This window comes from Scyliorhinus canicula, chromosome 4 (assembly GCF_902713615.1).
Source record: "Scyliorhinus canicula chromosome 4, sScyCan1.1, whole genome shotgun sequence".
In the NCBI taxonomy this organism is placed as follows: Eukaryota; Metazoa; Chordata; class Chondrichthyes; order Carcharhiniformes; family Scyliorhinidae; genus Scyliorhinus; species Scyliorhinus canicula.
In genome coordinates this window covers 84,464,977-84,492,052 of record NC_052149.1, presented here as the reverse complement: position 1 = coordinate 84,492,052, position 27,076 = coordinate 84,464,977, and the positions used below count along the sequence as shown (strand labels likewise).

Genomic DNA, 27,076 nt, shown 5'->3' with positions numbered 1-27,076 from the left:
ATTATCAGAGACCCCTCCCACCCAGGCATTGCCTTCTTCTAGACCCTTCCATCAGGCAGAAGGTACAGAAGTCTGAAGACCCGAACATCCAGACATCCTGTGGGTTACCACTGATCAGAAACTGAACTGGACTAGCCATATTAATAGTGTGGCTACCAGGGCAGGTCACATGCCAGGAATCCTATGGCGAGTAACTCACCTCCTGAACGCCAAAGCCTGTCCACTATGTACAGGGCACAAGTCAGGAGTGTAACGGAATACTCACCACTTGCCTGGATGAGTGCAGCTCCAACAACACTCAAGAAACTCAAAACCACCCAAGGCAAAGCAGCCTGCTTGATTGTTCCTCCTTCCACAACATTCAAACCCTCCAACACCGACGAACAGTGGCAGCTGTGTGTACCATCTACAAATTCACTGCAGAAACTCACCAATGTTCCTTCCAAGTTCCACCAAGGCATCACCTTCCAAACCCACAACCTCTACCATCTAGCAGCACAAGAGCAGCAGATATCTGGGAATTCCATCACCTGGAGGTTCCCCTCCAAGTCACTCAACACCCCGACTTGGAAATGTATTATCATTCCTTCACTGTACTGGGCCAAAATCAGAGAATCCCTTCCATAACTGCACAGTCGGTGTACCTATACCTCGGGAACTGCAGTGGTTCAAGAAGGCAACTCACCAACACCTTTTGAAGGTCAACTAGGAATGGGCAATAATGGTGGCCTAACCAGCGACACCCACATCCCCTAAATGAATTAAAAAGAAACATACTTACACCTTGTATTTATTTTCCACACTGTAACCCTCTCTAAGCACAACAGAAACACAGTTGGAACTCAACCAACCTACACACATAGAAAGAGCGTTGTTCAACATTAATCTAACTATAGATTTTACCCGTTGGACATTTGACATGGGAGACACAGGGCAGGATTCTCTGCCCATCCCCCCAGCAACCACGGTGTGTTTTACGGCAGCAGAGGCGGTCTGCCATTGGCCAGCGGCAGGATCTTCTGATCCTGTTGCTGTCAATGGTGTTTCCCATAGTTTGCAGCCTCGACCGCCGGGGAATCCGTGGTGAGGGCTTGCCGCCGGTGGGAACGGCAGGAAAATCCCACCCATAGAGAGAAGAGGAGGAATAAACAGTAGAATTATCTTAAAAAAGCTTTTCATTGATCTGCCCTAAAGAATGGGTGTATCAGTGAGATATAATGTTATAAGGAAAATTAGTCTTCACAAACCTGTAGCTCCAAAAGCATCTAAACATTCAAGCAGTTTGCGCTCTTGAGCCAGAACAGCAAGTGTGCAGAATATTAATTGTCTGGAACATAAAACAGTATGGCAAGTGAGAAACTGATATCTTTTTTGATACAAGGCTTTAATTGTAGTTTGTCAAAGCTATCCATTGACAGGACACAAGTGAAAGCAATACAGATGAAAACGATTGGTCAAAAGTTAAAAACAATTGACCTGAGACAATTGTACCTTTTAGTAAAAGCAATAACCATTAGTTGTAGTATGTATTACATAATGGAATGCTGCATTGCAACTAAAAAGCCTTATTGTGAACAATAATTTTAAAATTGCCAGGATTCGGGATCACTTAAATATAAAAGTCAGATATTTACTTTAGTCAGCAATCTGCCCAATTTACTTGTTAAACATCATTAAATGTATACAATAAATATATTAAGACATATGCAACAACTGTGCACTAACATAACAGGCAAGCAGAAGCTACCCTGTGTGTGCACCACTGTTTGAAATAAGTCAGATACCTCACCTGTTAGGTTTCATTTTAGGGTTGAAGAAAGAGTCTGTTTTTTGAGGAGTCATGTGGTTTGGAAAAACATGCACATCAGTATCAACTTCTTTCATCACTTGAGTGGATGACATTTGCCCACTAGTGGCTGAAATGGAGAAAGACTGTTAGAAAAGTGATACAAAATACAAGGAGCGAAGCAGCATTTTGGAAATCTAAGGCCCAGAATGTCCGGTCTCCGGATCAACCCAAAATGCAGATCAGGATTCTAAGGATGTCTCAATGCACTGACCTCCTTGGGAATTTCTCAGAAAGGAGAATTCCAGGGGCAGCACGGTGGCGCTGTGGGTAGCACTGCTGCCTCACGGCACCGAGGTCCCAGGTTCGATCCCAGCTCTGGGTCACTGTCTGTGTGGAGTTTGCATATTCTCCCCGTGTATGCGTGGGTTTCGCCTCCACAACCCAAAGATGTGCAGGCGAGGTGGATTGGCCATGCTAAACTGTCCCTTAATTGGAAAAAATGAATTGGACACTCTAAATTTTTTTTAAAAGGAAGAAGAATTCCCCCGTTTCTTGGAACCTTCTGCAAATGTCTCCGATTCTGAGCTAGAGTCGGAAACGTCAGGCGGTTACTTGGATAGTTACCCAGGAAGTGTTCGACAGAAAAAAACAAGACTAAGTCTTGGACAACCCACCCTCTGACCACCCCACAATTACTCAGTGACTCCCCAACCCCCCTCTCCCCATTCCAATCCCTCTCCTGACTACATCCCTGACTCCCTTTGATTATTCCTCCCAATCTGACTATCACCCTGACCAGAAATGGCACGCCCCACCCAACTTTTATCCTGACCCAACTAGCCTTCACCACCAACTAACCCCATGATCTGACCAGCCCAGACCTAACAACCCCTCTTGACTTAATCCTACTACCCCTGACATATTTATCCATCTGCCACTGTACCCACTTTCCTCACCCACCCTACCACCATGCCCATTCCCTCATTGATCCACTTACCCATGCACCCATTCAACTAATATTCACCCACTCACTTAATATTACCCTAAGGCAGTTATTGCCATAAAAAGGGTGCGTGGCTTGACTCCCCGACACTCCCAACTCTACAATGAAGCTGTTTGAATGAAGATACTCTGTATTTCTGGAATAGCCGGTCTTGGAAGACCCACCCAAAAATACGGAGCCACATCGCAGTGCAGAAAAATAGGAGTGGAGTGGCAATCCAATGTTTATTGTCACTTTGCAGAAGATCTGTGTCAATGTGTTTAAGAGATTCCTTGTAAAGGAATAGGTCAGATGCCTTTCTCCCCCCAGCCCTTGAGAAAAACAACTCTGGCTTTGGATGTCTCTGGATTAAAAAAAAAGTGACATGACCTCAAATAAAGTGCAAACAGCCTCATTAACAATGGCGTTGATTGGGTTCACAGGGCCCGCGCTACATGAAGGGAGTCAACACGTGATGACAGACATTGTGCACTGTCACCGGGTGTCGCTGATGCACAATCACATGCACGCAATGAAAATTGAAGCGATGATGTGAAAAGACCCTGAAGCAGAAATTGTGACCTAAATCAGAGAAAAAAACCAAAAACAATAATGACTTTAAAATGAAAAAAATTAAAAGTGGTGACACTAAAAATGAGGACTTGGTGTAACCATGCGAAAATTTACCTTAAAATGATGAAACCTACTTACTTAAAAACAAAATATGTCCACTATGAGTGCATTGTTACTGCTATAGATAGATTGTTCAGATAATTTTAGTGATAGCATTTTAGTGGTATAATTGAATCAGTTTTCCTAAATAGAATGAAGTACAGTTCACTTGATCATTAAGCGCTTTTCCCTTTTCTGGACAATGAAGGCTATCAGTGAGTAAAGCTTAGATGTTCAGGCAACATCAAAATAATACCAAATTTTATGAGCCAACAAGCCACCTGCATTGACAACTTCAGGCTTTACCGTCACTTTCCTCCCTTCTTCTCCTAATGACATCAATTGCTTGCTGGTTTTCACTGGAGTCTTCACAACCTCCTGTACCTCACCAACATTATCATTTTTCATAGATGAACCTCAGCATTAAGTATCAACAGGCTACTGTACCACAAAGCATTATTACCTAGCTGATACCTGTCCTCATTCAATATCCACACATTTGTTTTTCCCAATTAAGGGGCAATTTTAGCGTGGACAATCCACGTCCCCCGCACAACTTTGGATTGTGGGGGTGGGACCCACGTAGGCACACGGGGAGAATGTGCAAAATCTACACAGACAGTGACCTGGGGACAGGATCGAACCCGGATCCTCTGCGCCGTGAGGCAGCAATGCTAACCATTGTGCCACCCACTCAATATCCACACAGGTTCACATAATCTTAATTGGGATTGCAAACCGTGGCTGGTTTGCTCCTCTTGAATCCAGGGACCACTGTAACGTCTCAGCTGATTTTCTGGCTGATACAATAAACTGGATGAAGGTGAGGACAGCCACCTTTGTCGCTCGGTTGATCTGGAAAGGCAAGTTCCCAAAACAACAGCTAACTGTTCCTTAAATAGTTTCAGGGTATACATCTTCATTACCCCCCCATTCCATTCTTAGTGTCAGAAACTTTCCTGACATCAGTCCCTGCTTTTGCTGGTTTGAATCTCCTGTGCCCTTGAACTAATATAATGTTTTCAATCTGAAGAACTGTTATACAGCTACTTTGTTTTATACAAATTATCTTAAATACGTATCCATAATATCAATCCCATCTCTGCACTCTCCCTCTCCCCTCATTATCACCTCAATTAAAGATGGAAAAGCCCAGGTTTTTACAGATTTTCTTCTGGTGAGAATGAAGAGTCTTGTGACTTTTCTCTAGGACTTTCCAGGTACTTCAATCTCTCTCATCTAGTGGTGGCCAAAGCTAGACATGGCATCCATGGTATTTTTACTCGAATGCTACACAGTTTAAGCACACCTTCTTGTGGCTTGTACTTTACTGTGTCAGCTATATAGGTCAGCATTTCCTGATGAGATGGGAAGCCTGTATACACGAGCGCACACAAGTTTGGGACTGAAATACACAGCTTAATTTATGACATATTGCTTTATTAAAAGTACATTTCCACATACCAGTGAATACTATTTAAAATATTTTAGAATAATTGATGGCGCTTCAAGTCTACCACTCACAAAAATAATTTCTCCCGACAAGTTGTCTTTCCTCACTTCCGAAGCTGCTTCTTCTAGCGTCTTTCGGTACCTCAACAATTCTTCTTGTGGAATCTTAGAGCACCAAGTGTCAGCAGGAATAGATCTTTGAGCCTGTTCCGCCATTCAATGAAATCGGGGCTGAACTGTACTGTAACTCCATTCACCTGCCTTGACTGCATATCCTTCTATGCCCATTCATTAAGTGTGCAACTGAACTGAACCAGATCCTATTCTCATCTGACATTAATTAGCATGGATACATTTCCCAGGAGGAGCCACTGAATGGCAGCCAGGAGCAGGGGCCACAGCTTATGTTTAAATTTCTTAGTCTAAAATGTGGAGGTTGACTGACTGAGCACAAACTGGGTTAGCAGATCACAACTGAGGAGGTCCTGGGGGTATCTGACTGGCTAAATTTTATAATACACTGTGAAAAGCACACAATGAAAAACAATCAATTTCACAAGACTGAAATGACCCTAACCTATTTCACGCACCTCCAGTGAAGCTGGCTTCTGTGTCTCCTTTGTTCAAGTGTCGTGTTATGTGGCTGATCATGTCTGTTCTGCGAGCAATGGTGGCTGAACAGACAATGCAGTGGTAGTGCGCTCCAATCCTCACTGGAACCTGAGAACAGCAAATTACATTAAAGCAAAAGTCTTGCCAACAAGGATTTTGACATTTCTATTTTTCACACATATCCTGGTGTGTTCTTTTCTCACTACAATCACCCACTCCACGTCGATCCTGAAGGCAAATGAACAAGTGACAGCTTTCTTCATGGTGAGTCACGGAACAGTGCAAAATCTGACTTAATGCTAAGATTAGGAGGAAATACATTGAGAAATGTGACTGACATGCATAAAAATCATATATTCAGTTCAGCCTAAATATCAGCAGCTGAGAATAAGGCATCAGCAGAGATGCATTTTTGGATTTTGAAGCAATTTAGTTGGTCTGCTTCAGTTAATAATTCTTACATGGACAGGTTAAGTGGAGGCCCATTCATAATAGAAAACAGGGGAGCAAAGTCACACAGATTCTACTTATGTACATCAGAATTAAATCACAAAGAAGTAGAAATTGTTCGTAACTTCTCATATCTCAGATTTAGATTTTTGTGGTCCTTCACCAATATACAAGAGAATAATAAACAATCAGGTGTGATTGAAAAGCAGCGATTACCTGAAGAATTCCGTGCGCAATGTATGTAAGTACTCAATCAAACAAATCCTAATGTGATCATGGCACAGCTATTACATATGGTACACATTAAAACAGTTTCTTCCATTTTCACGTTTTCAGCAACGAGGGTCAGTTGAACATTCATGGCTTGGAATGCCATGTATAGTTATTGAAAGATTAGGAAAAACAGATAATTGTGGTATTAATCGCAAGACTGTCAAGTAATAATCTAGTCAATTGCTGGACAATCAATTTCAACTCAGAGGCAGATCATGTGCCTCATCATTAACTGGACCCCCCACACTAACTCATTCTTTTGCCTGTGCCCCATTTCCTTTCACATTTTAACTTTGCAAATATTATCTGATTATTGCTTAATCAGTTTTATTCCCTGGCTCTATAGTCACTTATGCTAAAGTTTGAGTAATCCTCTGTATAGAAACAATTCTTCAACACCTACTCTTTTTTTGTGTGGGTGAATGCTTCTATAGATAGTTCAGACATATACACTGACATACAAAATACATGAACAGACTATATTAACCGTGAATGTAAATTTGTCATTCATCAATTTAACTTTATATTTCTGTTACCTGTTCTCCATTGAGGTTGGTTTTCATGCGTCGGCAGGACAAATGACAGATGCACATTCGGTAACCTGTTTTAATGCAAATTTCAAAGGAACTAATAAGGTGAGAAACAAACATTCTGCACAAGGCTCTGCACTAGCTTGTGTAGCAAAGATTTGCAAGTAAAATTAATTTATAATTTTCTTGACTTAACAAGGTGGTGCAATGGTTAGCACTGATGCTTCATGGCACTGAGGTCCCAGGTTCGATCCTGGCTCTGGGTCACTGCCCGTGTGGAATTTGCATATTCTCCCCGTGTTTGTGTAGGTTTCGCCCCATAACCCAAAGGTGTGCAGGCAACGTGGATTGGCCACGCTAAATTGCCTCTTAGTTAGAAGAAATAAATTGGGTACTCTAAATTTAAAAAAAAAAGTAATTTTCTTGACTTAAAAAAAAGATATGCTTTTAAGCTAAATGTTTTAAAATTTGTTTTGAAACTACTGAGAAGCATCTTACATTCAAATACCAGGAAGTCACACATGAAGAACTCAAATTCCAATTCTATTAATCTTTCACACAGAACTTTGATGTACTTTGCCATTTGACCAACACAAGACAGTCTCAAGTTTTCTTAGAAAGTTTATATGATATATTTCAATGCAGAGGCAATCTACACAAGTTCCGACTATCCCACAAAGGAAAAGGCTGGAAGCTGCATGTAAAAGATCCCATGGCACTATTCAAAGAGGAGCAGTGGAGTTTTCCCAGCATGCTGGCCAACTAATACAATCAAAAATGGCAGGTTAATTGGCCATGTTTCTTACTGTTACTTGCGGTGTCGTGTTGCATACAATTTAGATGATGTGTTTGCCCACGGAACAAAAGGGACTGCAATTAAAAGTTCATTAGCTGTGAAGTCCATTACGACCTCCTGAAAGGTGAGAGGCACCATATATATTCAAGCCCATTTTTTCTTTAGGTTATGAAGTTTGCAGATTAAAAAGTCAATGGATGACTTCCGGTGTGCAGTATGAAGTGAGTGAGCACACAGTGGCAGCTCCTGCCCAAGGTTACAGAAAAGAGCTCTTTTTTGGGCGGCACGGGTTGGAATTTCGATGAAAAGCCGTTGGTGAATGTTCAAGGAGTACTTTCCCCCAGGAACAGTATGTTTCTGGGTTATCAGACCCTCAGAAACAGTGCAAGATCGGGCGGAAGCAGCAGCAAACAAGAGCCTCTACAAGCAGGCAGGCGGGGGAAGGGCCAGCTCAGATTTCTCAAGCTGACTTGAGGGCCTTTATGAAAGCTGAATTCTAGCAGCAGTCGACGCTGTCCCGACGAATCCCAGTGGGGTAAGGTGTCTAGAGGAGCATTCCCCATAATTTATGGTGCTCACCCGGAGTGGGGCAAAGGAAAAAGCTGCAGCAGCTCCCCAATAAAAGCGGGGGAAGAAGGACAAAATGGCGGCCGGCGGAACACCCGAGGACTGGTGGAAGTGGGCGCAGTAGCAGCAAGCCTCTCTTCTGCGCTGTTTTGCGGAGCTGAAGGCTGAGTTGCTGGACTCCCTGAATGCAACTACAAACAAGCTGCTTGGGACCCAGGCGGCACAGGAGGTGTCGATTCGGGAGTTGCAGCAGCAGGCCGCTGAGAGGGAGGAGGAGGCCGTGGTCCTCGTGGGGAAAGTGGAGTTGCACGAGGCACTTCACAAAAAGTGGCAAGGCCGCTTGGAGGAGCTGGACGTTCGCACGAGGCGAAAGAATTTGAGGATCCTGGGCCTGGCGGAGGGGCTGGAGGGGTCGGATCTCCCAGCGTATGTGACCACAATGTTGAGCTCGTTGATGGGAGCGGGGTCCTTCCATTTGCCCCTGGAGCTTGAGGGAGCTCATCGAGTGATGGCCAGGAGGCCTAAGGCAAATGAACCCCCGCGGGCGGTGCTGGTGCGGTTCCATCGGTTTAGTGACCGGGAGTGTGTGCTGCGCTGGGCCAAGAAAGAGAGGAGCAGCAAGTGGGAGAATTCGGTGGTGCGAATCTACCAGGACTGGGTGCGGAGGTGGCAAAGCGGCGGGCCGGGTTCAACCGGACGAAGGCGGTGCTGCATGCCAAGCAGGTCAGATTTGGAATGCTGCAGCCTGCGCGTCTGTGGGTGACATATAAGGACCGGCACCACTACTTTGTGTCCCCGGAGGAGCCGTGGGCCCTTGTACAGGCGGAGAAGCTGGACTCAAACTAGGGTCTGGGGACACACTATGGCTGTTGCTGTTTTCGCTGTTGCTGTTCTTCAATTTTGACAGGTGTTATTCTTATGCTGGTTTTCTTTTTGCTGTTTCCGGGTGGGTTTGTCTGTTGGGTATGGGTGTGGGGTATGTGGGGAACGTTGGGGGTTTGTGTTTTATATGTTCTCTTCTGTACGGGGCTGGGGGTTGGGGTGAAACTGGATTTTGAGGAGCTGTGTCAGAAGGGTGGGGTGTGGCAGTGTGAAAGCACAGGCTTTCCTCTGGATGTCCGTGCTGCGGGGCAGGGGGGGCGGAGCTGGAGGTGGGGGCGTGGCCTTCACTGGTTTTCTTTCCCCCGCTAAAGTGGTGCCAAGGAGGTGTGGCAAGAGGGGGATGACCCCATGCCGGGAGGAGATGGGTTTTGGCGGGAGCTGCCAGGTCAGCAGAAGTCAGCTGACTCACGGAAGTACCATGGAGGGTGCGTCGCGGCTAGGAGGGGTCCTAGCCTGGGGGGGTGGGGGGGGGGGGGGGGGGGGGGGGAGAGGGGGGGGGGGGATACCGGGTTGCTGCTGGAATGGCCAGGAAGGAGCTGGTGTGGGCTGGGGGGGTAGAGGAGAGGCGTTATCGCCATGGGGAACGGGTCAGGCGGGGCGAGCTGGTCTGGGGCGAGCAGTCGATAAGCTATGGCTAGCCGGCAGGGGAGAGGGGCAGGTTGCCCTCTGATCCGGCTGATTACCTGGAACGTGAGGGGACTGAATGGGCCGGTTAAGAGAACTAGGGTATTTTCTCATCTGAAGGGGCTGAAGGCGGACGTGGCTATGCTCCAGGAGACCCACTTGAAGGTGGCGGACCAGGTTCGTCTGAGGAAGGGGTGGGTGGGGCAGGTTTTTCACTCAGGATTGGATGCGAAGAACCGGGGGGTGGCGATTCTGGTGGGGAAGAGGGTGGCGTTCGAGGCGGCTGAGGTGGTGTCGGACAAGGAGGGCAGAAATATTATGGTGAAGGGTAGGCTGCAAGGAGAGAAGGTGGTGCTGGTAAATGTATATGCCCCGAATTGGGATGATGCCGGCTTCATGAGGCGCTTGTTGGGCCGCATTCCGGACCTGGAGGCAGGGGGCCTGATCATGGGGGAGACTTTAACACAGTGCTGGATCCCCCACTGGACCGGTCCAGTTCAAGGACGGGTAGGAGACCGGCGGCGGCCAAAGTGCTGAGGGGGTTTATGAACCAGATGGGAGGGGTGGATCCCTGGAGGTTTGGGAGGCCGAGAGCGCGGGAGTATTCCTTTTTCTCCCATGTCCATAGGGTTTATTCCCGAATAGATTTTTTCGTCCTGAGCAGGGGATTGATCCCGAAGGTGCAGGATGCAGAGTATTCGGCCATAGCGATTTCAGACCATGCTCCGCACTGGGTTGATCTGGAGATGGGGGAGGCGCGGGACCAGCGCCCGCTCTGGCGCCTGGATGTGGGGATGCTGGCTGATGAGGAGGTGTGTAGGAGGGTCCGGGGAAGTATTGAGGGGTATCTGGATACCAACGACACGGGGGAGGTCCGGGTGGGGATGGTCTGGGAGGCTCTGAAAGCAGTGATCCGGGGGGAGCTGATCTCCATCCGGGCCCATAGGGAAATGAGGGAGAGGAGGGAGAGGAAGGAGAGGGAGAGACTGGTGGGAGAGCTCCTGGATGTGGACAGGAGATACGCGGAGGCACCGGAGGAGGGGTTGCTGGGGGAACGGCGCAGTTTGCAGGCCAAATTTGACTTGTTGACCACCAGAAAGGCGGAGGCACAGTGGAGGAGGTCGCAGGGCGCGGTATACGAGTATGGGGAGAAGGCGAGCAGGATGTTGGCGCATCAGCTCCGCAGGCGAGATGTGGCTAGGGAAATTGGTGGAGTGACGGATAGGGGTGGGAATGTAGTGCAGAAGGGGACAGAAGTAAATGGGGTCTTTAGGGACTTCTACAAGGAACTGTACCGGTCAGAACCTCCGATGGGGAGAGGGGGGATGGAGAGCTTCATGAACAGGCTATGTTTCCCACGGGTTCAAGAGGAGCTGGTAGAGGGGCTGGGGCGCCGATAGAGTTGGAGGAGCTAGTCAGGGAGATTGGACAAATGCAGTCAGGCAAGGCGCCGGGGCCGGATGGGTTCCCGGTGGAATTTTATAAAAAGTATGCGGATCTGGTGGGCCCCGTGTTGGTGCGAGCCTTCAATGAGGCATGGGAGGGGGGGGCTTTGCCCCCGACAATGTCGCGGTAACTGATCTCTCTGATCCTGAAGCGGGATAAGGACCCCTTGCAGTGTGGATCATACAGGCCTATCTCGCTCCTCAATGTTGAAGCTAAGTTGCTGGCGAAGATCCTGGCCACCAGGATAGAGGACTGTGTGCCAGGGGTGATACACGAGGATCAGACAGGATTTGTCAAGGGACGGCAGATCAACACGAATGTGCGGAGACTGCTAAATGTTATTATGATGCCGGCAGTGGAGGGGGAGATAGTGGTGGCGCTGGATGCGGAGAAAGCGTTTGATAGAGTTGAGTGGGGGTACCTGTGGGAGGTGCTGGAGCGGTTTGGATTCGGGGAGGGATTCATCAAATGGGTGAGGCTGCTGTACGCGGCTCCGATGGCAAGTGTAGTTACCAATGGAAGGAGATCCGAGTACTTTAGGCTCTACCGTGGGACCAGGCAGGGGTGCCCCCTGTCCCCCTTGCTCTTTGCACTGGCGATTGAACCTTTGGCTATGGCGTTGAGGGAGTCAGGGAGATGGAGGGGTCTGGTGCGGGGTGGGGAGGAACATCGTGTATCACTGTATGCGGACGACCTGCTGTTGTATGTGGCGGATCCAGAAGGGGGAATGCCGGGGGTGATGGAGCTGTTAGCGGAATTTGGGGGCTTCTCGGGCTATAAGTTAAATTTAGGCAAGAGTGAGGTATTTGTAGTACACCCGGGTGATCAGGAGGAGGGAATTGGGAGACTCCCATTTAAGAGGGCAGTGAAGAGTTTCAGATACCTGGGGGTGCAGGTGGCCAGGAGTTGGGGGACTCTCCATAAGCTTAATTTTACCAGGCTGGTGGAGCAGATGGAGGAGGAATTTAAAAGGTGGGACATGGTACCGCTATCGTTGGCGGGTAGAGTGCAGTCCGTCAAAATGACGGTTCTCCCGAGGTTCTTGTTCCTTTTTCAGTGTTTGCCCATCTTTATCCCTAGGGCCTTTTTTAGAAAGGTGACTAGCAGCATCATGAGCTTTGTTTGGGCGCATGGGACCCGAGGGTGAAGAGGGTCTTCTTGGAGTGGGGGTAGAGATGGGGGGGGGCTGGCGTTACCCAATCTCTCGGGGTATTATTGGGCGGCCAATGTGTCGATGGTGCGCAAGTGGATAATGGAGGGGGAGGGGGCAGCATGGAAACGGATGGAGAGGGCGTCCTGTGGAGATACAAGCCTGGGGGCCCTGGTAACGGCGCCGTGGCCGCTCCCTCCTACGAGGTATACCACGAGTCCGGTGGTGGCGGCTACCCTCAAGATTTGGGGGCAGTGGAGGCGACATAGGGGAGAAGTGGGGGGCTCGATGGAGGCTCCGTTAAGGGGGAACCATAGGTTCGTCCCGGGGAACATTGATGGGGGATTTCAGAGTTGGCACAGAGCGGGCATCAGACAGCTGAGGGACCTGTTTATTGATGGGAGGTTTGCGAGCCTGGGGGAGTTGGAGGAGAAATTTGGGCTCCCCCCGGGGAACATGTTCAGGTATCTGCAGGTAAAGGCATTTGCTAGGCGGCAGGTGGAGGGATTCCCTTCGCTTCCTGCGAGGGGGGTGAGCGACAGGGTGCTTTCGGGGGTCTGGGTCGGAGAGGGGAAGATATCTGATATCTACAAGGTTATGCAGGAGGCGGAGGAGGCATCAGTACAGCTGAAAGCTAAGTGGGAGGGGGAACAGATCGAAGACGGGACATGTGCTGATGCTCTGGAGAGGGTTAATTCTTCCTCCTCGTGTGCGCGGCTTAGCCTCATCCAATTCAAGGTGCTGCACCGGGCCCACATGACTGGGACGAGGATGAGTAGGTTCTTTGGGGGTGAAGACAGGTGTGTCAGGTGCTCGGGGAGTCCAGCGAACCATGCCCATATGTTCTGGGCATGCCCGGCACTGGAGGAGTTCTGGAAGGGGGTGGCGAGGACGGTGTTGAGGGTGGTGGGATCCAGGGTCAAGCCAGGATGGGGACTCGCGATTTTTGGGGTTGGGGTGGAGCCGGGAGTGCAGGAGGCGAAAGAGGCCTGTGTGCTGGCCTTTGCGTCCCTAGTAGCCCGGCGAAGGATCTTGCTACAATGGAAGGATGCGAGGCCCCCAAGCGTGGAGACCTGGATCAATGACATGGCGGGTTTCATTAAGCTCGAGAAGGTCAAATTCGCCCTGAGAGGGTTCGGTACAAGGGTTCTTTAGGCGGTGGCAACCTTTTCTCAACTTTCTGGCTCAACGATAGGGTACAGGGACAGTAGCAGCAGCAACCGGGGGGGAGGGGGCGGACCCGAGGGAGGGGGCAGGGTGGGGCGGACCCGAGGGAGGGGGCCGCGTGAGGCGGACCCGAGGGGAGGGGGCCGCGTGGGGCGGACCCGAGGGGAGGGGGCGGGGTGGAGCGGACCCGAGGGGAGGGGGCGGGGTGGAGCGGACCCGAGGGGAGGGGGCGGGGTGGAGCGGACCCGAGGGGAGGGGGCGGGGTGGAGCGGACCCGAGGGAGGGGGCGGGGTGGAGCGGACCCGAGGGGAGGGGGGCGGGGTGGAGCGGACCCGAGGGGAGGGGGCGGGGTGGAGCGGACCCGAGGGGAGGGGGCGGGGTGGAGCGGACCCGAGGGGAGGGGGCGGGGTGGAGCGGACCCGAGGGGAGGGGGCGGGGTGGAGCGGACCCGAGGGGAGGGGGCGGGGTGGAGCGGACCCGAGGGGAGGGGGCGGGGTGGAGCGGACCCGAGGGGAGGGGGCGGGGTGGAGCGGACCCGAGGGGAGGGGGCGGGGTGGAGCGGACCCGAGGGGAGGGGGCGGGGTGGAGCGGACCCGAGGGGAGGGGGCGGGGTGGAGCGGACCGGAGGGGAGGGGGCGGGGTGGAGCGGACCGGAGGGGAGGGGGCGGGGTGGAGCGGACCGGAGGGGAGGGGGCGGGGTGGAGCGGAGGGGAGGGGGGGGGGTGGAGCGGACCGGAGGGGAGGGGGCGGGGTGGAGCGGACCGGAGGGGAGGGGGCGGGGTGGAGCGGGACCGGAGGGGAGGGGGCGGGGTGGAGCGGACCGGAGGGGAGGGGGCGGGGTGGAGCGGACCGGAGGGGAGGGGGCGGGGTGGAGCGGACCGGAGGGGAGGGGGCGGGGTGGAGCTGACCGGAGGGAGGGGGCGGGGAGGAGCAGACCGGAGGGGAGGGGGCGGGGTGGAGCAGACCGGAGGGGAGGGGGCGGGGTGGAGCAGACCGGAGGGGAGGGGCGGGGTGGAGCAGACGGAGGGGAGGGGGCGGGGGGAGCAGACCGGAGGGGAGGGGGCGGGGTGAGCAGACCGGAGGGAGGGGGCGGGGTGGAGCAGACCGGAGGGGAGGGGGCGGGGTGGAGCAGACCGGAGGGGAGGGGGCGGGGTGGAGCAGAAGGAGGGGAGGGGGCGGGGTGGAGCAGACCGGAGGGGAGGGGGCGGGGTGGAGCAGACCGGAGGGGAGGGGGCGGGGGTGGAGCAGACCGGAGGGGAGGGGGCGGGGGTGGAGCAGACCGGAGGGGAGGGGGCGGGGTGGAGCAGACCGGAGGGGAGGGGGCGGGGTGGAGCAGACCGGAGGGGAGGGGGCGGGGTGGAGCAGACCGGAGGGGAGGGGGCGGGGTGGAGCAGACCGGAGGGGAGGGGGCGGGGTGGAGCAGACCGGAGGGGAGGGGGCGGGGTGGAGCAGACCGGAGGGGAGGGGGCGGGGTGGAGCAGACCGGAGGGGAGGGGGCGGGGTGGAGCAGACCGGAGGGGAGGGGGCGGGGTGGAGCAGACCGGAGGGGAGGGGGCGGGGTGGAGCAGACCGGAGGGGAGGGGGCGGGGTGGAGCAGACCGGAGGGGAGGGGGCGGGGTGGAGCAGACCGGAGGGGAGGGGGCGGGGTGGAGCAGACCGGAGGGGAGGGGGCGGGGTGGAGCAGACCGGAGGGGAGGGGGCGGGGTGGAGCAGACCGGAGGGGAGGGGGCGGGGTGGAGCAGACCGGAGGGGAGGGGGCGGGGTGGAGCAGACCGGAGGGGAGGGGGCGGGGTGGAGCAGAACCGGAGGGGAGGGGGCGGGGTGGAGCAGACCGGAGGGGAGGGGGCGGGGTGGAGCAGGACCGGAGGGGAGGGGGCGGGGTGGAGCAGACCGGAGGGGAGGGGGCGGGGTGGAGCAGACCGGAGGGGAGGGGGCGGGGTGGAGCAGACCGGAGGGGAGGGGGCGGGGTGGAGCAGACCGGAGGGGAGGGGGCGGGTGGTGGAGCAGACCGGAGGGGAGGGGGCGGGGTGGAGCAGACCGGAGGGGAGGGGGCGGGGTGGAGCAGCCGGAGGGAGGGGGCGGGGTGGAGCAGACCGGAGGGGAGGGGGCGGGGTGGAGCAGACCGGAGGGGAGGGGGCGGGGTGGAGCAGACCGGAGGGGAGGGGGCGGGGTGGAGCAGACCGGAGGGGGGGGGCGGGGGGGAGCAGACCGGAGGGGAGGGGGCGGGGTGGAGCAGACCGGAGGGAGGGGGCGGGGTGGAGCAGACCGGAGGGGAGGGGGCGGGGTGGAGCAGACCGGAGGGGAGGGGGCCGGGGTGGAGCAGACCGGAGGGGAGGGGGCGGGGTGGAGCAGACCGGAGGGGAGGGGGCGGGGTGGAGCAGACCGGAGGGGAGGGGGCGGGGTGGAGCAGACCTGAGGGGAGGGGGCGGGGTGGAGCAGACCTGAGGGGAGGGGGCGGGGTGGACCAGACCTGAGGGGAGGGGGCGGGGTGGACCAGACCTGAGGGGAGGGGGCGGGGTGGACCAGATGGATGGGGCTTACCAGACCCAGGAGCGGGCAGTGCTGATCGGAGGGGCAGGTACATCAGCCTGAAGGGAGGGTACGGGGTGGACTGGAGGGGGTGGGGAATCAGACCAGAGTGAAGCAGGTTGTTAAATGCAAATGTTTGGACCGGAGCAGTGTTTGAAGTGGGAGTGAGTGGAGGTCGGACCAGAGGGGATTTGTGGTGGGTGGGAGGACGTGTTTGTGCAGGGGGAGGCGGGGCATGGGGAGGCCGGGTAGGGTGGAGGCGGGAAATAAGATTCATAATGGAGTTCCCCAGGGATTGATGTTGGGACACTTCCAACGTGCTGAAAGATATCAATGACATAGACCTTGGTGTATAGAGCACAATTTGAAAATTTGATGATACATAAGCTCAGAAGCAATGTGAACTGTGAAGAGGAGAGTGTTGAACTTCCAAAGGGCATAGCTAGGTTGATGGGATGGGCAGACAATTGGCAGATTAAATTTAAGGCAGGGAAGTGTGAAGTGATTCATTTTGGTGGGAAGAATGCAGAGATGATATAAAATAAAGGGCACAATTCTAAATGAACAGAGGGACATGGGTGTATATGTGCATAAATCTTTGAAGGTGGCAGGGTAGGTTAAGAGAGTAGTCAACAAAGCAAACCGCATCCTCAGCTTTATTAATAGGGGCATAAAAAAAAGGAACTTACGTTCTATTTGTATAAAACCCTGATTTAGCTTGAGCAGGAGTACTGCACCTAGTTTCGGGTTTCATACGTCAGGAATTTGTGAAGACATTAGAAAGAATGCAGAAAAGATTTTATGAGTATGGTCCCAAAGATGAAGAACTTGAGTAGATTCGCAAATTTGTGACTGGTTTCCTTGAAGAAGATAAGATTTAAAAGAGATTTGATAGAGGTGTTCAACATCATGACAGGTCAAAGTAGGTGAGGAAAAACTGTTCTTGATCCTTTCATCAATGGGAGCAAGAGATACAGATTAAGGTAAATGGCAAAATAAACAATGGTGACAAGAGGAAAAACATTTTCATCCAGAGACTGGTTAAGATCTGAAATGCGTTGCCCAAGAGTGTGGTGAAGTCGGATACAATTGAGGCATTGAAGAGGGTCGTTATCGGAAAATGAAGAATGTACAGGGCTATGGGGAGAAGTGGCAGGAAAGGCAATATGTAAATTTCTCCTATAGAGAGTCAGCACAGACTCACAGTAAAGGGAAATAAGGAAACAGCAGGAGTGTTGAACTGAAACTTTGTGTCTGTGTTCACTCGAAGACACAAATAACATCCCGGAAATATTTGTAAATCTAGAGGTAAAAGGAAGGGAGGAACTTGAAACAATTGCAATCACCAGTGAAAGGGTACTAAAACTATTAGAATGAAAGGCTGACAAGTGCCCAGGACCTGACAGCTTCTTGAGGTCTTAAAAGATATGGCTGCTGAGATAGTGGGTGCATTGGTTATAATTTTTCAAAATTACCTGGATTTTAGAAAGGTCCAATCAGATTGGAAAATAGCAACTCCTCTATTCGAGAGAGGAGGGAGACAGAAAGCAGGGATCTACAGGCCAGTTCGATGAACATCTGTCACAGGGAAAATGCTTGAATCTATTAAGGGACGAATAGTAGGCGACTTCAAAACTGTCAATGCAATCAGGCAGAGTCAGCATGATTTTTTGAAAGGGAAATAGTGTTTAAATAATGTAGAGTCTTCTGAGGAAGTAACATGCAACATGCATAAAAAGGAATCTGTAGATGTGGTGTCCATGGATTTCCAAAAGGCATTTGACAAGATGCCACATGACAAAAGAGTTCATGATGTTGGGGGTAACAAATGAGCATGGATAGAGGATTGGTTAGTTAACGGGAAACAGTAAATAAGTCATCTTTGGATTGGCAAGCTGTAACTAGTGGAGCCATGGGGATTAGCCTCAACTATTTATGATCTACATTAATAACTTGGATGAATGTACAGATTGTATTACTGCTAAATTTGCTGATAGTGCAAAAATGGATAGGAGAATAAGTTGTGGAGAGGATACAAGGAGGTTGCAAAGGGAAATAGATAGGTTAAGTGAGTGGGCATAAATTAGCAGGTGGCTTATAATGTTGGAAGATGTCTATTCTGGCAAAAAGAGAGAAGCATCATATTATTTACATGGAGAGAGATTGCAGAACTTGGTGGCGCAGAGGTATCTGGATGGCCCGAGTACATGAATCACAAAAGGTTAGTGTGCAGGTACAGTAAATTATTAGGAAGATAAATTGAATGTTGCTGTTTATTGCAAGGGAAATGGAATATAAAAGTCAGGAAGTTATGCTACAGCTGCACAGGGCATTGGGCAATAGAGAAAGAATATAATTGCATTGAAGCTGTCCGGGAACATTCACTCGAGTGATTTCTGGGATGAAGGGGTTATCTTATGAGGAAAGGCTGAACAGTTTAGAAGAAAGACAGGTGATCCTACTGAAACGTGTAGGTTTTGAGGGGACTTCATAGAGTGGATGCCGAGAAGATATTTCTTCCCAGTCTAGGTCCTGGGTGGCTCTCCACCTGTTCTGGCCCCTGGGTGGCTCTCGCCACATCCCAGTCCCTGGATGGCTCTCTCACCAGCCCCAGGGTACCTCTCTCCCTGTCCCGGCCCTGGGTACCTCGCTCACTGTCCCGGCCCTGGGTACCTCTCTCCCTGCCCCGGCCCTGGGTACCTCTCTCCCTGTCCCGGCCCTGGGTACCTCGCTCCCTGTCCCGGCCCTGGGTACCTCTCTCCCTGTCCCGGCCCTGGGTACCTCGCTCCCTGTCCCGGCCCTGGGTACCTCTCTCCCTGTCCCGGCCCTGGGTACCTCTCTCCCTGTCCCGGCCCTGGGTACCTCTCTCCCTGTCCCGGCCCAGGGTACCTCTCTCCCTGTCCCGGCCCTGGGTACCTCTCTCCCTGTCCCGGCCCTGGGTACCTCGCTCCCTGCCCGGCCCTGGGTACCTCGCTCCCTGTCCCGGCCCTGGGTACCTCGCTCCCTGTCCCGGCCCTGGGTACCTCTCTCCCTGTCCCGGCCCTGGGTACCTCCCTGTCCAGCCCCTGGGTACCTCTCTCCCTGTCCCGGCCCTGGGTACCTCGCTCCCTGCCCGGCCCTGGGTACCTCGCTCCCTGTCCCGGCCCTGGGTACCTCGCCTCCTGTCCCGGCCCTGGGTACCTCTCTCCCTGCCCCGGCCCTGGGTACCTCCCTGTCCAGCCCCTGGGTACTTCTCTCCCTGTTCCGGCCCTGGGTACCTCGCTCCCTGTCCCGGCCCTGGGTACCTCTCTCCCTGTCCTGGCCCTGGGTACCTCGCTCACTGTCCCGGCCCTGGGTACCTCGCTCCCTGTCCCGGCCCTGGGTACCTCGCTCCCTGTCCCGGCCCTGGGTACCTCGCTCCCTGTCCCGGCCCTGGGTACCTCGCTCCCTGTCCCGGCCCTGGGTACCTCGCTCCCTGTCCCGGCCCTGGGTACCTCCCTGTCCCTGCCCTGGGTACCTCCCTGTCCAGCCGCTGGGTACCTCTCTCCCTGTCCGGCCTACTGATCCTACTGAAACGTGTAGGTTTTGAGGGGACTTTATAGAGTGGATGCCGAGAAGATATTTCTTCCCATTCTAGGTCCTGGGTGGCTCTCCACCTGTTCTGGCCCCTGGGTGGCTCTCGCTACATCCCAGTCCCTGGATGGCTCTCTCACCAGCCCCAGGGTACCTCTCTCCCTGTCCCGGCCCTGGGTACCTCGCTCCCTGTCCCGGCCCTGGGTACCTCGCTCCCTGTCCGGCCCTGGGTACCTCGCTCCCTGTCCCGGCCCTGGGTACCTCGCTCCCTGTCCCGGCCCTGGGTAACTCGTTCCCTGTCCCGGCCCTGGGTACCTCTCTCCCTGTGCCGGCCCTGGGTACCTCCCTGTCCCTGCCCTGGGTACCTCCCTCCCTGTCCCGGCCCTGGGTACCTCCCTGTCCAGCCCCTGGGTACCTCGCTCCCTGTCCCGGCCCTGGGTACCTCCCTGTCCCGGCCCTGGGTACCTCCCTGTCCAGCCCCTGGGTACCTCGCTCCCTGTGCCGGCTCTGGGTACCTCCCTCTCTGTCCCGGCCCTGGGTACCTCGCTCCCTGGCCCGGCCCTGGGTACCTCGCTCCCTGGCCCGGCCCTGGGTGCCTCGCTCTCTGGCCCGGCCCTGGGTGCCTCGCTCTCTGGCCCGGCCCTCGGTACCTCGCTCCCTGGCCCGGCCCTGGGTACCTCTCTCCCTGTCCCGGCCCTGGGTACCTCTCTCCCTGTCCCGGCCCTGGGTACCTCTCTCCCTGTCCCGGCCCTGGGTACCTTGCTCCCTGTTCTGGCCCTGGGTGGCTCTCACGCTGCTCCCGGCCCTGGGTACCTCGCTCCCTGGCCCGGCCCTGGGTACCTCGCTCCCTGTCCCGGCCCTGGATAACTCTCTCCCTGTCCCGGCCCTGGGTACCTCTCTCCCTGTCCCGGCCCTGGATAACCCTGTCCCGGCCCTGGGTACCTCTCTCCCTGTCCCGGCCCTGGGTACCTCTCTCCCTGTCCCGGCCCTGGGTACCTCGCTCCCTGTCCCGGCCCTGGGTATCTCGCTCCCTGGCCCGGCCCTGGGTACCTCTCTCCCTGTCCCGGCCCTGGGTACCTCGCTCCCTGTGCACCTCGCTCCCTGTGCCGGCCCTGGGTACCTCGCTCCCTGGCCCGGCCCTGGGTACCTCACTCCCTGTCCCGGCCCTAAGTGGCTCTCACGCTGCTCCCAGCCCCTACGTGCCTCTCTCCCCGTTACGTTCCATGGGTACCTCTCTCCTTGACCTGGCCCATTGGTAGGTTTTTTTTCTTTGCTAAATTGTAAATGTCTTCAAAACCGCCTGGAAGTGGAAAGTTCATCCCCTGTTCAATTTTTAAGAACTTCTAACTGACATAACATTAATCTCACTGAGCTTTATTAGCATTACTAGGAAATCCCAGTTCTATACAGCCCTATGTTCGAATGGCTGTTTTGACATTTGCATCTTTTTGAAGTGCACTCTCCTTCCCTATTCAACCCATTAGATGATAGATAAATATTGCTTGTCTGCTGTGATATAGGTGACAAAACAATTTACCTTCAAATTCTATAGACACTTTCCAATGCAGATGTTGCAAATGCCGTCGCAACTTGTGACTATAGTTGGGTTTGAACTTTTCTTCTGGACACAAAGGACAAGTCTTCTTACCAGCTGAGGAAACATATAACACATCGTCAATAGCGGTTACACAGGGGATCATAAAGTAAAAGAATGGGGAAGAAAAACAATTGTGAAATGTGGACAGCATCAATGAAATTTGATTTTAAGGTTAAATTCCCACACTACTATGGGTGGCATGTGGAGCAGTGGATAGCACTGGACTGCGGCGCTGAGGACCCGGGTTTGAATCCCGGCCCTGGGTCACTGTCCGTGTGGAGTTTGCACATTCTCCCCATGTCTGCGTGGGTTTCACCCCCACAAAACAAAGATGTGCAGGGTAGGCAGATTGGCCACGCTAAATTGCCCCTTAATTGGAAAAACAAATAATTGGGTACTCTAAATTAAAAGAAAAATAATTCCCGCGTGACTGTTTTCGTCCACATTAGCAATACTCACCATAATAACAGCTTGAGCAACAAAATTAATTTTCAAACACTTGGATTCACACATCAAGTACTGGAATCCCATCCGGATTTTAATATATTAAAGAAGCATTTTTGCAGACTAAATTTACCCAAAAATAATCGGCTACTGGGACAATACTGCATTACAGCATGAATTTTGCAGTGAAATATTTTCATGGATCAATTCCATTTTTTCCCCCGCTTTGTACCATTGGAAATGTAAAGGTGATCATATTACATCATGATCATTGTTTGTGATGCTACAATGTAGGTTTGGTAAAATGTTTTTTCAGTGACTAAAATGTCCCATTAAGAAGCAAACCTCAACTGAATCTATCCCAATAGCATTTTACCTCTGTGCTGCTTACTGTTCAATCTGCTAGGTGATGAAGTTGGGGGCTTGAGTTGCAAGGCAGATGTCATTGGAATATATGAATTTTCAGGAGGTAGTTTTTGGAAGATAATTTGTGTACAATGTGAACAGGGTTGGAGCTAGTAATGAGTTTGAGGCATCCATTGCTTTGTCTTTTCCAAGTACGCCTGTCCAAGGCGAACTCTGAACCTTCGATTGTTCAACAATGTTCTGATACTTTTAGTCACCCGGGGTGAGGACCTGTGACAGTTCCAGGATGACCCTAGCGTGCCAAACAGTGTCATAGGCAGCACGGTAGCACAGTGGAAGGTGGCACGGTAGCACAGTGGTTAGTACTGTTGCTTCAAGCACCAGGGACCTGGGTTCGATATCCAGCTTGGGTCACTGTCTTTGTGGAGTCTGCACGTTCTCCCCGTTTCTGCGTTGGTTCTACATGATGGTCATAATTCCAACACCATTCTAAAGAAATAGCAGACCGCAAAAGTAATCGCTCTGCTAAAACCTGGAAAATACCCAATTCTTGCAGCTAGCTCCGGGTGCTCCAGTTTCCTCCCACAGTCCAAAGATATGCAGGTTAGGTGGATTGGCCATGTTAAATTGCCCTTAGTGTCCATAAGGGTTGGATGGGTTAACTGGGTTACGGGGATAGGGTGGAGGCGTAGGGCCGGATGGCACCCTTCTGCTCTATAGATTCTATGATAGGTGCCTGGGAAGTCCAGGAACACAGCACCAGTCTTTTTCTGAGTTTTGCTGAAAGCCGTTTTCAATGTAGATGCTAAAGGCCAGTTTCTGCTCCCCTGTGCTGTGGTCACTACAGAAACCAGCTTGATCGACACTAAGGACATCTTCTACGATTGTGGATATGCGCTGAAGGATGAGGCGTTGAAGGATTTGATATGGAGTCGACAGGAGAAAGATTGGACAGTAGCTATCTGCAAGAATTGGGTATTTTCCAGGTTTTAGTAGAGCGATGACTTTTACGGTCTGCTATTTCTTTAGAATGGTGTTGGAATTTCTGACCATCATGTAGAACCGGGTCAGCTAGGCAAGAGCTCAGGATCCCAGGTGTTTTATAAATTCTGGTGCAATATTTTCATATCCTACTACCTTGTCACACTTCAAGCCCTGCAGGACCTTCTTTAGTTCTGCAACCTTAAAGGGTGCAGGGCAGATGTTCTCTCTGTGTTGCTGATAGTGCTACGTTAGTTCACCCTGGATCTTTCTTTTGGTGTTTTAGTCCAGGGGTGCCTTAGCTCTGACAATCAGGTGGCTGGAAACATGGGAGTAACTGAGGGGTGGTTTTGAGTGTTTGGCTTTTGGGCCGTTCCAAGGCAATGAATTAGGCTCCAGCACTTCCTGCAGTGTGTGAAGTGTAGCTCTGCTACGGTTTCCTTCTGCTCGGTGAAGCACTGAGCTTGATGTTATGCCAAAAGCTTATTGTGATTTTAGTTAACATGTGGTGGATTCTTCGGCCGCGTCCACCACAAGATTCCCACAGGCACGGTGCGGACCATGTAAAGGTCCATTGATCTTGGGCGGGAATTTCCGGTCGACGGGTGGGCATGGCCGAAGAATCTCGCCCATAGTCAATAAAAATGCAAAATCAACCAGTTTCATAAATGTATTGGTGGCGACTGCAATATATACCACAATGAAAGGTCATACACAAACTTCCCTTCTGAACCAGTATGACCGTTGCTAATCTCATTAAGTCATGGAAGAAAAACAAAAACAAATCCTTTCAGATGAAGAGCATGAAGGAACAACACTAACAAATCTTTATGTCTTTGGCAATAATAAGGAATGAGTTATGTTCTCCTATTTCGTTGTGTACTCCAGTATCCAAGCTAAGAGGAGAGAAAAAAAAAAAGCAGAACTGACAAATAAACAATCCAGCAAAACCCAAATTTTAAGAAGATTTCCAAAAGCATCCCATCATCTTTCTGAGTAATTAGTTTCTAAAGTACTTTGCTCCAAGTGGCAGACCATGCTATGCTTTTAAAGGGTGCACTGCCTTTAGATTTCTAGTTTGTTTGCAAATAACCAGGAAAATGATTTCAATAGGGCTTATAAATCAATCAGACACTTTATTTGCTCTCAGCAAAGCAGAAAAATGTTGCTCGGTACGGTACTGGGAGTGCTAAACAAACTGTTTCCCTGCAGCTCCTAGATGTATGGACTAACACTCACCTCCTTCAATGCCTATAAGATTCTTCAGATCTGTCAGAGTCTGTTGAATTGAGATGTGTCTCTCTGGTGAAAAAAAATATTTCAGTGCACGTGGCATATTCATCAAATCAATTTTAAATTAGATTGTAAAAATAGTCAAAGGATGGAATTCATTCTCCTGCACAGATGTATGTCAGCATCACTTCCTTAGAGACAAGTAGTCTTCCACCGATGCTTTTACTGAAGGGAAGTGGAGAAAACAGAGAAAGAAAGGTGGGGAGGGAAAATAGTAAATGCCACAAAGAAGAAGGGGAGAATAAGGGGAACATCAGGGGAAAGGATTGAGCCAAGCCATCTCTGAGGTTTTTTTTAAGACAAGGTGGATATGAAACTCTTTTCTAAACAAACCTGCTGTTCCAGTTGTTGTAATTGGATCCAATGTTTCAGAAAAGTTTTCAAGATTTACATCAGTGGTGGTTGTTGTGCTAAAATTTTGAGTTGAATCAGCACCAGAGTGCAAGTCAATAGTGTCGCTGCCAACATCCTCAACATGGTCATTCTCAAAATTGAAAGCTGAAATATAAACCAGAGATCAGATATGAAACTTGGTTTATTGTAAAATTCCATGTTCCTAATGGCAGTGAAAGAAAGAAAGAGAAAATGTGAGAAATCCAAAGCAGATCAGCTTCTGAAAGAGGATAGTGGGGTTAATATTTTGTGCCTCTGATGCACAATTATAGCTGACACATTAGTGTTGTCAGCTGAATAACAATAAAATGAAAATTTACACAAGCCAATACATTGTGTGAAATGTTTGATATGGGGCGGCACGGTAGCACAGTGGTTAGCGCTGTCGCTTCACAGCGTGCGTGGGGCTCCTCCGGGTGCTCTGGTGTCCTCCCACAAGTCCCGAAAGAGTGCTGCTACATAATTTGGACATTGTGAATTCTCCCTCTGTGTATGCGAACAGGCGTCGGAATGTGGTGACTAGGGACTTCTCACAGTAACTTCATTGCAGTGTTAATGTAAGCCTACTTGTGACAATAAAGATTATTATTATATCTTTTATTTAAAAAAATTTAGAGTACCCAATTCATTTTTTCCAATTATGGAACAATTTAGCGTGTCCAAACCACCTACCCTGTACATCTTTTGGGTTGTTGGGGTGAAACCTATACAGACATGGGGAGAATGTGCAAAATCCACACGGACAGTGACCAAGAGCTGGGCTCGAACCTGGGACCTCGGCACCATGAGGCAGCAGTGCTAACCACTATGCCACCGTACTGCCCATTATTATTATATCTGTTACTCGTAACTCATTACCTCAAACTGCACTTACCATCACAATGACCATACCTCTGTACCACCAGTCCAGCTACATGACAATGTTCTCTACGGGTCAAATTCCTTTCTCTGGATTCAACCAAAGTTTGGAATTATTTTGAAAAGCAGAATACTATCGATGCTGAAAATCCAAAATAAAAACAGAAAATGCTGGAAATACTCGGGTCCAGCATCATCTGTGGAGAGAGAAACATTAATTTTGTTCCTCTCTCCACAAATGCTGCCAGATCTCCTGAGTATTTCTAGCATTTTTTGTTTTATTTTGGAATTATATAGTGGAGTGTTTTTTCTACATTTTAAACTTACACATGTCTTCTTCCAATCACTAAAATCATTCCTTCACAGAAACTGACTTCCCCACGAAGTTCATGCACATATTCAATCTTGGACATATCTTCCCCTGATACATCACAGTTCAGCCATCCCAGCTGGGGCCTTACTGGAGCAATGCGCGTCAACCCCTTACTTCCGCTTTTGGCTACAAAGTAATGTACTAACAGGGGGTCCTTCTACCCAAGTGCTCTCAAGTAATAGTGACTTCTCACCTCTCTATCCCATCAGGAATCTTGAAACGCCGATCTCTCCTTCTCTCCCACCAAGCCTCTTGCTGTTGTCTATCTGTTTACAGAATCATAAAATCCCTACACTGCAGAAGGAGGCCATTCGGCCCATCAGGTCTGCACCAACCCTCCAAAAGCGCTTCCCACCCCGGCCCACTCACCAATCCTATCCCCACAACCCCACCTGCACATCTTTGGGCATTAAGGGGCAAATTAGCATGGCCAATTCACCTAACCTGCACATCTTTAAATTGTGGGAGGAAACCGGAGCACCCGGGGGAAACCCATGCTGACACAGGGAGAACATGCAGACTCCACAGACAGTCACCCAAGGCTGGAATTTTACACGGGTCCTTGGCACTGTGAGGCAGCAGTGCTAACCACTGTACCACCATGTTGTTTTTCAGTCAATGGACTTTACACCACTCTTCTAAAGGATGTAGAAATATAGAAAATAGGAGTAGGCCATTCGGGCCATCGAGCCTGCTCTGCCATTCATTATGATCATGGATAATCATCCAATTCAGTAGCCTGTTCCCACTATCCCCCCCCCCCCCATATTCTTTGATTCTATGAGCACCAAGAGCTATATCTAACTCCTTCTTGAAAACATACAATGTTTTGACCTCCACAGGCTCACCACTGCCTGCTTCAAGAAATTACTCCTTCTCTCAGTCCCAATAGTCTACCCCATATCTGAGACTGTGGCCCCTGGTTCTGCACTCGCCTGCCATCAAGAACACCCTTCCTGTATCTATCCTGTCACATTCTGTTGGAATTTTATAGGTTTCCATGAGATCCCACTCGTTCTTCTAAACTCCAGCGAACGTAATCCTAACTGACTCAATCTCTCCTCAGACGTCAGTCCCGGCATCCCAGGAATCAGTCCAGTAAACCTTCACTGCACTTTCTCCATAGCAAGAGCATCCTTTCTCAGACAAGGAGACCAAAACTGCACACAATATTGTGGCGTTGCAAAACACCCCGCCCCACACACCCAACGGGAATCTGTTTTCGAGTGTTCAATTGCACCCATCATATTTAGTTCCCTCTGTGCATTTATGGTATCAGAAACATTTATCTACAGTTT

The 27,076-nt window shown here is 51.3% G+C and overlaps 1 protein-coding gene across 6 annotated transcripts in view; it reads right to left on the bottom strand.

Moving 5' to 3' along the window:
- trmt1l (tRNA methyltransferase 1-like) overlaps nucleotides 1-27,076 on the bottom strand; it is an 82,073-nt gene that overhangs the window by 51,435 nt on the left and 3,562 nt on the right. For all 6 annotated transcript variants that reach the window (XM_038794635.1, XM_038794637.1, XM_038794636.1 and 3 more), the window contains exons 2-8: nucleotides 24,488-24,652; nucleotides 24,101-24,163; nucleotides 21,011-21,124; nucleotides 6,767-6,831; nucleotides 5,486-5,615; nucleotides 1,790-1,916; nucleotides 1,248-1,327 (exon numbers count right to left, since the gene is read on the bottom strand). In XM_038794635.1, the coding sequence (XP_038650563.1) occupies nucleotides 1,248-1,327; nucleotides 1,790-1,916; nucleotides 5,486-5,615; nucleotides 6,767-6,831; nucleotides 21,011-21,124; nucleotides 24,101-24,163; nucleotides 24,488-24,652 (744 nt within the window). The remainder of the gene's footprint in view (nucleotides 1-1,247; nucleotides 1,328-1,789; nucleotides 1,917-5,485; nucleotides 5,616-6,766; nucleotides 6,832-21,010; nucleotides 21,125-24,100; nucleotides 24,164-24,487; nucleotides 24,653-27,076) is intronic.